At 30.7% G+C, this 13,285-nt stretch overlaps 1 protein-coding gene across 1 annotated transcript in view; it reads left to right on the top strand.

Annotated features, from left to right (window-relative positions):
* The window catches only part of Ttc7 (tetratricopeptide repeat domain 7), a 56,083-nt gene extending 45,551 nt beyond the window's left edge, over window positions 1–10,532 (top strand). Inside the window, exons 14-16 of the mRNA XM_075370576.1 lie at window positions 2,700–2,804; window positions 3,137–3,228; window positions 10,133–10,532. Of these exons, the coding sequence (XP_075226691.1) occupies window positions 2,700–2,804; window positions 3,137–3,228; window positions 10,133–10,265 (330 nt within the window). The 3' untranslated portion in view covers window positions 10,266–10,532. The remainder of the gene's footprint in view (window positions 1–2,699; window positions 2,805–3,136; window positions 3,229–10,132) is intronic.
* The last annotated feature ends 2,753 nt before the right edge of the window (window positions 10,533–13,285 follow it).

Below are 13,285 nucleotides of genomic sequence, written 5' to 3'. Positions count from 1 at the left end.
AAGATAATGAATCCATTACATTAATTCCCTCACGCAGAAATCGATGGAACCGTTGACAATATTGTAGCCGTTTTTCTTTGTCGGGCTCAAGAAGTTGATGAACCGTTTGAATGCGATAAGGTCGTAATTGTAATTGTTTGGTCGCCCAATGAACAGTTGATTTAGACAAATTAATTTCAGCAGACAAACGTCTGATCGATTTATTTGGCGAAGCGAGTAATCGGTCTTTGATTTCAGTGACTGTATCTGTATTCAACACTGACGCAGATCTTTTGTGTTCCTTGTTATTAACAGAACCATTCTCTCTAAATTTTGCAACTAACCTTAATACTGATGTTTTGTTAGGAGCTGGTTTATCTGGATACTAATGGCGAAACAAATCTTGCACTGCAACCACTGATTTCGTACTGAAGTACGACTCAACAATGAAAACACATTCATCTAGCGAAAACACCATCTTGTCTCTAGCAATACACTGAATGTTATGATTGCATTGTTGTTACTATCGGTAGTGTTCTACTGCATCGCCGCGATGTTCAGATGTTGGACGAGTCCATTCAGTAACGAGTTGGGGAGTAAGCTTGACTTTTGAAATTTCATGGATGAGTAATTGATGGGTTGCGTTTTATATGGGACACCCTGTATCTCTGAATGCAAGGTAACTCCAAATCCAAGTTGACCCCCTATTTTTCAACAAGGGATTACTGAAAAACATGTATAGCTCATACTAGGTATATTTTCAAAACTTAAAAATGGTTACCTTATTATAGGTAACTGAAGGTGGGAATAAAAGTACTGGTACACAAAAAATAAAACTTCATACAGACCTCTCTTACTCAGATTTAGATCCCACCTCATTGGAATGGCCCACAGAATCTGTAGTTTCACTGTCATTATGATGTGATCTTACTTTTCTTTCCATAGTAGATTGTCTTCACTCCTGTCGTATGTATTTGTTACACAACACTTCTTGAAGCCTTTCACAATTGATGCAATGGATATGTGCGTCCAAGCAGTCTGGATCAACTCTGGTTTTAGAGATACTGAAGGCTTCTTCAATTTTCCAGTAAGGGCCAGGGCTTGACTACCTTGAAACAACCAATTACTGTACACTTAGCAGTTGGTTGGTTCAGATTTCAGTAGCTGCTTCAGATGGTCTTTAAGTGGTTTATTTACCACCACATCTAACACTTGTAGGTTGCAAAGTGATGCCTACTGGAATGATAACAAGATCTGTGTTTAATTTCAAAATTTCTTCCTTCATTGCTGGTATCAGATGCTTCTTAGAAGAGCATCTGATCTGACCTTCAACTCCAGACTGTGTGGAGCCAATGTGTAACCAGTTCATTAGTCATCTACCCTTTTCCATTGCAACAAAATATGACACCAGGCGGCAGCTTTTCCTTTGGCATAGTTTTAAATTTGAGGATGATGTAGGATCGTATCTTTGTTCCATCAGCAAGCACACACAATATCATGGTGATAAAAAACACAATATCATGATTTTGTGATTTTTCATTGGCCATAGTATGAATCAATACACTTTCTTTTTCTCTTCAACTGTTGTACTGGATGGCATGTCAAAGTAAATAGGAGTCACATCAGCATTTCCAATTTGGCCTTAGAGATAATCATGTTCCTTTCTCAGTCTTATAACGTGTTGATACTCGACCAACTTCTCAGACAGTGGTGGAAAATGCTGAGCAAGGGATGTTTGTATTGCAGCAAAAGTCCATTGCATTGCATCATCCTTGTACATCTCCCAGAGCTGGCTTTAAATTGGACACCATGTTCCTGTGCCAATTCACATGCTTTAATTCATATGACATCATGGAAAACTGCGTCTTTTATGTTTCTCACACACAATTGCAACTAATTCTACTTCAGTAGTTTCAAAAGTCCACTCTGTGGGCCACTGAAAGCTTTCCTGGTCGACTGAGCATTTTTCAGACGTCCTTTTGCCACTTCTGAACATTAGCTTTTATGACCTCATACTTCCTTGATGCCACACAATTGTTTGTTGCTTCTATATGCTGAACAACCATGATTTTGAAATTTGTCTCATAGAAATGCGTGCACCTGGTTGGGAAGTTCGATGTTGAACCTCATTTTCAGTACTAAAATACATTACATTTTGGTAAAATAACATGTATACCGTCTTTGTATAGAATGTTATATTGCACTTTACTATGAAATCTAGAAGTTGAATCTATGTCTCACAATAATTGATAAAAAAAATGTTCACTACATGCTATTGCACAATAATGCTCAAAGTACATGCAAATGTTCAAGTATAAAGTGATAGGTGTGGCAGAGGATAGAGTTAGAGATTAATGGAAGCTTGTGGTTGTGTTCAGTAAAGAAAAGAAAAAATCCACACGTATATCATGAAAGCAGAAGTATTCCCATACTTCTGGGAACAAAATTATGGCAAAAAACTTCATTTTGGAATCAAAAATATATGGTATATAAAATTTTTATTGGTCTGTAATTATATGATCACTCTGAAATCAATTACTGTTATAAAAATTTGAAGATGATAGAAACAGAAAGATTTAATTAAAATAAAATAATCACCTCATTTTTACTTTTTTTTGGCATTTTTAATGCCAATTATTTTAAATATATTGATTAGTATCTAAACATGAATGGATGCTATTTAAGACTGGGAAAGTTATTTCTGTGTTGTCTTTTTTCAGAGAGGTTTAGTTCATGAACAGAAACAAGAATTTGTGGAAGCGAAGCAGTGTTACCAAAATGCTGTATCTATTAATCCTCATCACATTAAAAGTCTGCAACATTTGGTATGTTTATATTTTAGAATTTATTTTATTTTAGTATTAACTTTCTTATAAATATTGTGACTCAATAATAAATGTAGAATTATGATGATGATGTTGAGATCTTGAACATAAGGATCTTGCTTTTAGCTTGATATGTATTTGTTAGTGCATAATTTTTCAGACATATCTTTTAAAAAGAGTGATAAATTATGATGGAATAGTTTTTTTACTGTGATAAGCTCATCAAGGATTAAACAATTTTGATTAGAATTAAAATGATAATATCATTTTAAACTAAAATTAAATATCTTTGGATTCTAAAAACTTATTATTATCATTATTTATTTTTTTAGGGATTAATGTACCATTATTTAGGAAGCCATAGATTAGCAGAGAAAACTCTTAGAGATGCTGCAAAAATTGATCCTCATGCTCCTGATACATGGTAAGATAATATTTTTTTTACATTATGTTTTTCTTAAAATTGTTGTTATTAAGATAATGATTACTTTTTATCTTTTCTGCTAAGAACACTACAGTTTCTATGTTTAGTACTGTTTACATGTATTAGCTTTATTCATTTATTATATGTTGATGCATTTCAGAACCACTCCATTGTCAAAACTTATTGTACTAGTACTTTTTAATTTCTGTTATTCGTTATATAGTTTCTGTCAACACCCCTCCCTTTATTTGACACCAATGCCTTATCTGATCTTCTTATTGTTTATTTGTTATTAATGGTTATAATTAACTTTTAATTTTATTTATCTATTTCCTGTTTTCAGTAAATTGTGTTTGTTGAAAAGGGCATCCACTAGATTGTTGATTTTTTCATTTATGATCACTTTATTGCTACTTTTTAATTAAAAAATTTCCAAATTTTCTAAAATGTTTATTCTTTTACCTTTAATACATTTGTGAATTAATTTCAATGATTTTTCCATTTTCATTGGGGTATGCTTTGGGAGATGCATTGCGTAATTAGAATCTTGTTTTTTATTTTAAAAGATCCCATGTGTTCGTTATATCTTAATTTTAATTTTCAATGTTTGTTGCATTATTTTTTTTTCTGTTACAATATTAAAAATATTTTTTTTAGTAGTAAAATATTTTTTTTTTAAAGTCAATTTCCATGCTGTGTAAATACAATTGTCATAATTTTTTTTTTTTTTTTTTGTTACACTTGTCCCTAATGTGTAGCATTACATTTACATTGGTAACCATATAGGATACTTACTTTATTGTTGAATTTCAAAAAGGTTATATGTCTTTTTGTATAGTTGGCGATTTTTCGAATAAATGGAACAAAGAATATTTGCATTCAGTTTTGCTTTATGAATGCATAAAGTGCAGCACTGCATTGGAAATGTTGAATGTTGCTTTTGGTGATTATTGTATTAATAAAACAAATGTTTCCAAGAGGACCATGAAGGCATTGAAGATGACAAACACCCTGAACATTCTAACATATCAAGAACTCATGACAATGTCGAAAAGCTGAAGAAAATGATTATGAGCAGTTGCTGAATCACTATCAGAGAGGTTGCTGATGATTTTGGTATATCATTTGGTTCATGCCAAGCAATCTTTTCAGATTTTTTGGACTTGAAATGTGTGGCAGCAAAATTTGTTCCAAAATTGTTGAATTTCAACCAAAAAATGTGTGTGTGTGTGTGTGTGTGTGTGTGTGTGTGTGTGTATATATATATATATATATATATAAATCTTTTATTGTCACCTAGTAATTCCATGCATTTGGACTGACTTTCTAAGTTTTTAATATCCCCAGAGTAATATTATTTTCCACTTCTGTAAAATAAGCGGTTGTCTCAGCTTTGATTTCAAAATATGAAGTAAATCTTTGTCCAGCGAGCCATTTCTTCAGATTTGGGAAGAAGAAATTTCTGGGAGCCAAATCTGGTGAATACAATACATATGGAAGAACTTTGAAGTGCAACGCAACTCATGGAGTTGTATAGCAACAGTCTAAGATGTGTGTACAGGTGCATTATTATGGTGAAAGAGTATTTTATTTTTGGCCAAATTGGGGATTTACCCTTCAGTTGGTCTAGTAGTGAAAAATAATACTTACTGATGATGTTCCTACCTTTTTTTTGGTAGTCTATGAACACCATACAAAGAGAATTATCAGAAACTGTAGCATTTACTTTAGTCTTTTACTTGAAATAGTGAATTCATGTTTCATCTACTGTTATAAAATTTCGAAGATATCACACTTAAAGTGTTTACCTGTGTACATCCTTGAGAAGTGTTAGTCAAATGCATTTTTGTACTTTTGACCAAAAATACAGCAACAAATAAGCAAAAACAAATATACACAGCACACAGTAACAAATACAGCACCCACTGAGTGAAAAGCTTTTTTATGTTCAATATATCATATAAAATGTAGTGGGCATTTTCTGTCAAAATGTTTGTGATGTCAGCAAGCTTGCTACCTTTAGTTGGCGACTGTTTAATACAGAATTATAAATATTTTTGACGAGTTTGTTGGTTGTAGCAATTTTTCAGAATCAAGAGCATTCATCATCTTGAACAGATGTACGACCACATCTAAATTCAGTAGCCCACTTTTTTATCATTGAAAATGAAGGTGAAGAATCCACCAAAGTGAAATCTAACTTTTTTTGTATATCCATTGTGGTTAAACGTTTTAAAACAAAGTACTTTATAAACAGCTTGAACGTCAATTTTATTCATCAGAAAATGGTAAAACTTGTTTGCTGTACATGATTGCTTGAAACACGCTTCTAAATGCATCAGAAACTTTGCAGCATGTCATCTAAAGGATTATAGTTGACATATATAATCAATTGGTCACACTTTTGCTACTTTTGTGTCAGTCATGAACTTTCCAAACAACCTTTACCTTCATCAACACATGTCTGTGTGTTGAAGTAAGTTACAATTATTACTTTCTTCAACATGTGGTATGTTGCAGTGCGTTACAGTTATATTACTTACATGAAATACTTTTGATTTACTTTTGACTAAAATAGTTGCAAATGAATATAAAAACAATATTATTAATAACAAATTAATCAAAGAATGAACATGCAAATTAAAAAATTGGTTAAAAAGATAGTACATACATTGAACAGAATACTAAATTTGTACTTATAAGTAGATGGTGTAAGATATTCTTTGACATTTGAATGTTAGATGAACCGAACAGGGAAAGAACAACAAATATGTTTTGTATAAGCCAAACTTTCTGTTTTGTTTTTTAGACCACATTGTATAATTGTAAATAAAAGGTAAAATTACTGACTGTTAATTAAAAATTATAGTTCAGATCCAATACAAAAATAAGAAGATAAATGCAAATTTTAACATAAAAGAAACAATTTATTATTATATAACACTACTATGTGTTATATAATAATATTGTATAAATTGATATCCACAAGGATACTCTTGTGGATATCAAACACTTCTATACAGATACAGCAAGTATCAAAGCGTTCTAAGTAAAAGTGCTCACAGAGAAAGTAAATTTTTTAGTGCCAATATTTTACTCAAACTCAATTGAGATGTTGATAAGCTATTTCTTAGTTGAAACTTGATGATTTGAATTCAGGAATTACTGTGTAATTGGCAGTACAAACATGCTTATTGGTTCTACATTTACTGTGTTGTGATTGTGTAAAAGGAAGAATAAGGATTTATGTAAGTTGTATAACTTAAAAGAAACCAGTCTATAAATTTTTCTTTTATATTGAGAGATACACGTCTGATTTTTCTTTGTGAATAGCACAATATTCTTTAATGTAACCTAAAAATAAGTAATGGTTATGTGTTTTACATTTATTAGGATTAAGTTATAGTTGTTTATTTGAGTTGTAATGTTAGATAGTGCTGCAGTCAATTAAAATGTAATGTATGTAACCAACTGTTCGGTTAACAGTCGTAGTCATGTTAACTGTTGATCATAGTTGAACTCTGAGAGAGCTGAGGCAGTTTAGTTTAACCTCATTAACTGGTGAGGTATAGATAATCTGTCAGCTTTACACAGTTTTGCTAGGATTGTGTGAGATTTGTTTTTCATGTGATGTGTGGTAAAGTACTTTAACCGGCTATGATGCTCGCTTTGATAATACTATATTATTTTGTCAAAAATATTCCATCTACCTGAGATTAATTATTTTAAAATTAATTATTTTTTTTTGTTTTAATTTAAATTACTTATAAATTTTATTTCAGTTTTGTGTTATTTTAATTATGACAAATTTATGTTGCTTCTGCAACATAAATTAATGTTGTACTTCTGCAATTTCATTATAGTATGTAAGATTTGTTGTTTTATTATATTTAGTTAAGTCCCATTATTATAACTATTGCAGGCCTGATTTTTAATAATAATAAATTTACCAAATTCTGAAAACTAATTTGGGAGTAACACATGTCGTCCGACGTTTTTAATCTTTGTTTCAAGCTTAAAGCTTAGCTAAAATTTAACACTACTAATATACTTAGGTGAATTTTTCAGTAATATTAAAATTCAAGATATTAGCATATAAACTAACTATGGTTTGATTGTTAAACACTGTAAAAAATATAATTTAAATAATGACTATTTGTTTGAAAAATATGAAACATTTCAGTATAACTATTTCATGTGTTACATTAAAATAGGCACTAAATGTTTTAATACTTCAGTTAAGTATAACTATTATAAACTATTTAGTTAGCTATTAAAGTAATATTAAATTAGTTGTTAATAATTTATGTATTATATATTTAAATGTGAAATAAAATTAATTTATTTCTGATAATAATCGTTCAAATATTGTATGACATAATTTCATGTTATTAAAGATAAAAATTACAAAGGTATGTTTTTAATTATATGATGTCGGTAAATAAAGTAATGAGACTAGTTTTTTTTGGCAGCTAAAGTGGCAATACTGTAATGTTACTAGTAAACATATGGTTATATGAACAGCTTATTTATATTAGGTATTAATATTTTTAGTCTATTGTTTCCACATGAGATATAAACAAACTTTTCGTAAAACAAGTTTTTGTTGTGCGTTACAAAAATGAGTGAACTAATTATGAGCAATCAAGTTTTGTGTTAAACTCTGTGAGAATGCTACTGAAACTTTTTCAAAATTGAAAAGGGCATATGGAGTTGACACTCTGTCACAAGCCCAAGTTTTTGGGTGGTTTAAAGCATTTTCAGGTGGTCGAGAATGAGTTGCGATTGATCCACATTCTGGAAGACCGTTTACATCAAAAAGTGATGACAATGTTCAGCGAATCAGAGACTCGATACAGTACAATTGCCGATTAACTGTCAGAATGATTGCAGAACAATTGAATTTGAACCATACCACAGTCATTCAAATTTTGACAAACAAATTGAAAAATGTTTGTGCAAAATTGGTCGCAAAAAACCTCACTGGTGAACAAAAAAACAGGGTTGAAGTATGCCGCGTTGGCAAAGAAAAACATTCCTGTAGTTCCTCAACCACCTTATTCACCTGATGAGTCCCTGTGACTTTTTCTTGTTCCTGACTTTAAAAGACATTCCTGACCTCAAAGGACACCATTTTGTAACAGTAGTAAACATTAAAAAAATGTAACAAACTATATGAAGGATATTCCAATTTCTGAGTTCCAACACTTCTATGAAGAGTGATAAAACCGTTTGAAGCCTTGCGTGGCTTCCTAAGGGAACTATTTTGAAGGTGATAGAGTCTATGTATAATTGGATTGTAAATAAAAAGGTTTTCTGAATCAGTCTCATTACTTTATTTGCAGACCTCGTATAGTAGGAAAAACTGTTTAGATTAAATCTTTTTGAAGTTTTGGATAATTGAGTAATATAATAAACAAGAAATTAATGCTATTAATTAGCATATATTTGTATGTTTAAATAGTAAAAAAGACACAATTGGAAATTAGTTTTATACTGTTAACTTGGAGAATGTACGGAGGGGACAGGAAGTCCATTTACGCTAGTTATGAAATTATTAGGATAGGTGCATGTTACCTTCTATGGATCTAAAATGTTTGTTCGTGTTGCACCATGTTCAAAGCACAGCTGTATGTACTTCTACGTCCAGTTGTTCATCCGTAACATTATATCAGGGGCGATTATTTCAAATGCTAACAGAACAGCATCTTGGATCTGCTCATTGTTTACGTATCTTTGTTTTTGGATCTCTTCCTGTACAAAACCCCAGAGTGCATTGTCAGGTGTGATGAGGTCAAGGATTCTTGCTGGCCAAGGCAACAAAGTTGATAACTCCTCTGATCTAGAAAGTTGGAAAAATTTCATCGAGGCATCTGTGGACATTCAAAGCAAAATGCACTGGAGCACCGTCTTGCTGAAATATAATGATGTTTGATGTTTGCTGTTAATTCTGCAAGCAACCACCCGATCATTTCAGGTAACTGTGTTGATTAACTGCACCTTCAAAAAAATAAGGACCAAGAAGATGTTCAGTTTTCATCCCATCCCAAATCATAACATGAGGCAGATTGTGTTTGATTTCATCAAAAATGTAAGAATTGTCTTTTACCTAGGAAAAACATTTCAGTTATGAGAGCTTCAATAAATCGTACACTTGTTTGAGAACATTACGTTCTTTTTGTTGTTTGCTCTCGAAAAGCATTCAAGCAACAATAGACGTTAAACATATCAATCAACATCATTGTCACTCGACTCATTAACTGTGACTGGATGTAGTCTTTCCACATATGGTCTCCCATTGTTGATCCTGGAATGCCTAACTTTACAGATTGTTTGCACATTGATTTCATCGATAATTGTTGAATTGATGCCTTCACAGCACCACACGTCTCAGCTTAAGTGCTCAGCCTTTTACTGTGTGGTACATCAAGAACACTTCCCATTGCAAAAGTCTTCTTTTCCCATACCAGTAACATTTGCCATGATGGTGATGATTTTCCAAAACACACAAAGAAGTCATTCATAATGTTCTTCAATGTTTTACTAGTGTGTGGATGTTCACAGACCCACAAGCTAACAAATGCTCTTCTACAGTAAACACACTCGTATCCGTCATCGTTCCACACTCTACTACGACTAAGGTCATCCCACAACAAATGAACACATCGAACGATCCCCACTCAGGTTATCCTCCCCCACCTTTTCCAGCAGCAGTGAGCAACTTCAGTGGTGAGAACTGGCAGCAGTAGAGCCCAATTAAGCTGGATTTGTTACAGTGTAAAGGGATTTCCCACCCGTATGGTATATGAGTATATAGTTCAGTTTCTCTGGGTTACGACCTGAATTTATTAGTTTTTTTTATTTGTTTATTATTTTATTTATTTTTTATTAATGTTTCTTACAGGTATAACTTGGGAAAAGTATTAGAAGCTCTTGGTGATTGTGGTCGAGCAAGTGATTGTATGGCAACAGCTTTACAAGTTGAATTATCGAATCCTATATTACCATATTCTTCAATTCCAATGATATTTGAATAAAGTATTATACTACACCATAACTTAATTTACATCACAGCTATTTAAAAATTAATGAAATAGATTTTTTATAAATGTAGTAAATAAATTATGTAGTTACCAATTTTTTTTTTTAAATAAGTAAATCTAATCGGTGATTTTTACAGTATATTATATTATGTGTGTATATATGCAGATATTATAAGAGAGTTAACAGTAGTGATAATTAATGATTACTGGAAGGGTGCAATAATTCATATTGTGGGAATATTTTTTGTATGGATTTTAATTTTAAGGGTACTTCATTGCACTTTGTTACTTAATTATTTTTCACTTATTTATTAGTTTCTAATATAATTACTTTAAATATATATTATTATTTTATTAATATCCTTATTTATATCTTTTTCTTTATTCTTTATATATATATTTTTTTTTTTTTTTTTGTAAAATTGCTTTGTTATTCTGTATAATAGTTTTTTTTCTTATCTTCTTAACATTAAGTACAGTAGACTTTTCTGTTAACCAACTATTTATAATTTATGCCATATGGTTAATCAAAGATGTTTAACTTGATTAGTCAGACATACATTAAGAAATTAAAATTCAATTAAAGAAATGAAGTGATTTTGTAATAACAATATTTGTGCATTAACATTAACAGGTTTTCACCATAGCTCTCCATTTCTTCCCACTGCCGACTATGTCTTATGATTACATAATTTTTATTCACCTTTGTAGTTAACCCACTTCAATTTACTTTGTCGTTTGTCTTTAACCATTCAGAGAGAATATTTTTCAGTTCCTGCCTTACCCAGTTAATTTTACTTCATAAATTCTCATCAGGACCTCGAATTCCTTATTGATCCTCCCAATCATTTCAGGTCTACTTTATGGCCAAATTTCAAACAATGATTATAATTATCAGTTTTCTTTCAACTTCTTTCCTTATCGTCTATGCATCATACAAAGCCAAATTTTTGTACTATTCTTTTATTAGGCCTTTGGCCATCAATCTATCTAATTGTCTCCTATTCTGATTAACTTCCTTAGTTTAGCTTCTAGTCTTAACATCCAAGCTGCATTTCCGTTTTTGTAGTCATCTTCATAGATGCATAAAAGTTGTCTTTATTTTTTACTGTCCTTTATTACTTATGCTTTACTTTTTTCTTTTACTAATTTTCATTCCTAATTCCTTACAAGTTTTGCATTCTATCATCTGCTTAATCATATCTTTCCACTGATATTAGTTTGTTTTTTTTTTCAGTTTGATTAATTCAGTTCTTCATCCATCCATTTATTTTTCTCTAGTTACGTCATTTTTCTATTTTTCTCTATCTTGTATGTGTGGGTGTGCACACATGTGTATTTAAATTCTATTAAAATAAACCACCCAGTACAGAATATTAAATATTCTAGTTTTTATTTTAATAGACTTTAAAATAATCTTTTAAAGACTTTTAATCTTAAAAAGATTAATTTCAGTAAAATATATATATATATATAGTGTTGAAGAAAATATTATAGCTCCTTTGCCTGAAAAATATCTTATCTTTCTCAAGATGTTTTAAAATAATACTGATCAGTTAGCTAGTGGTTTGTTGTGTTAATTTTTCTTTTCAAAATTCTTACTATTCAAACAATTTGAATCTGATAATAGGAATAATGATTTAAATAGTCTTATAAATTTTATGTTATGTAGAGTATTATGTAATTTTTATGACTACTATTCATCCACTGAAGTATCACCATTCCCCTGCTAACTAACAGCCGTTGTAGTCATATATTGACAGCCATGTAAATACAAAATAATCATTTAGATATTAAAGGTATTGTACTATCATTCATGGGGTTGTTGCTTGGATCATAACTTTATTTTCTATTCAAAATTTTAGTATAGTAGGGGACATGAAATTTAATAATTTATTTTAATTAAAAATTATCCTGAATTATTTCACTTATAATTATTGTTTGAAAATTTTATAGGTATTTCTAAATTTAAATTATAATTTATGGCCCAGCGATTAAAAATTACAAATGATGCTTATGTTGATGAAGTTGTTAAATCTCAAATCATCATTACCTTTTAAATGAAACAATTTTGTAAGTATGAGTTATTGTAATAAATGAATCATTCTAATTAGCGGGCTAACAGTAAAGACATACATCAACAGCAAGCATCATTTGTAAAATAAAAACAAGTATTATATTTATTCTATGTATGGGATACATTAAAGTTGAAAGCTTTGTGTGATAGTATTGTCAAGTAATTTTTTTTCATCTGTTGAGTGCGTTTTGCCAGTGCCACATTTTGCTTTTCTTGATTTATAGTAGGTGTATATAGCGTAGGTTAAATTTTTATTTGATCTGCAGTTGCAAGCAGGATGAATGAACTTAAATCCACTGTGACTTGTAAAAAAGTTAAGTTAGCAAGTGTGGGAGTTAATCAATAATGTGTACGAATTCATGAAGAAGAATCAAATATATTTGGAAATTCAGGAAATGATGACAGTTATATTTTTCCAATTCAAAAGTATGAAGAAAGAACAGCAGCTGCGTGTAAAAGTTCAGAGAGTAAGGAAACAAAAAAAGGAGTTATTAAAAAAATTATAAGAAAACCCATCAGAGGTTTCTACTTCCTTTAGTATAACAAAAAAATATAAAATTCATGACAAACCAGTAACAGGCTTAGATGATTTTGACATGAGCATAGTGAGAAGGACCATAAACAAATTTCATCTCAAAGAAAAACAGTTGCCCACCATTCCAAAATTGATGGTTCGTTTGAAAGATTCAGTAGGATCCTCAGGAAGTAAAAGCCTAAGAAGAGTACTATAACAATTGGATTTCAAATGGAAAAAACTGAAAACAATAAGAAATTTGTAATTGAACATAATGACATTAGGATTAAACAAATACATTATGTAAATGCAATCAAAACTTCAGAACATAGAAAAGGCTGATTATATACCATGATGAAATGTATATTTTATCAGTCATATCTCAACGAAATCATGTAGGAATGCTTCAGGAGGAGGAATCTA

Source organism: Lycorma delicatula, chromosome 7, assembly GCF_047948215.1.
Source record: "Lycorma delicatula isolate Av1 chromosome 7, ASM4794821v1, whole genome shotgun sequence".
Taxonomy (NCBI): Eukaryota; Metazoa; Arthropoda; class Insecta; order Hemiptera; family Fulgoridae; genus Lycorma; species Lycorma delicatula.
The sequence above is the reverse complement of the archived record's forward strand: the minus strand, read 5'-3'. Positions and strand labels throughout refer to the sequence as shown.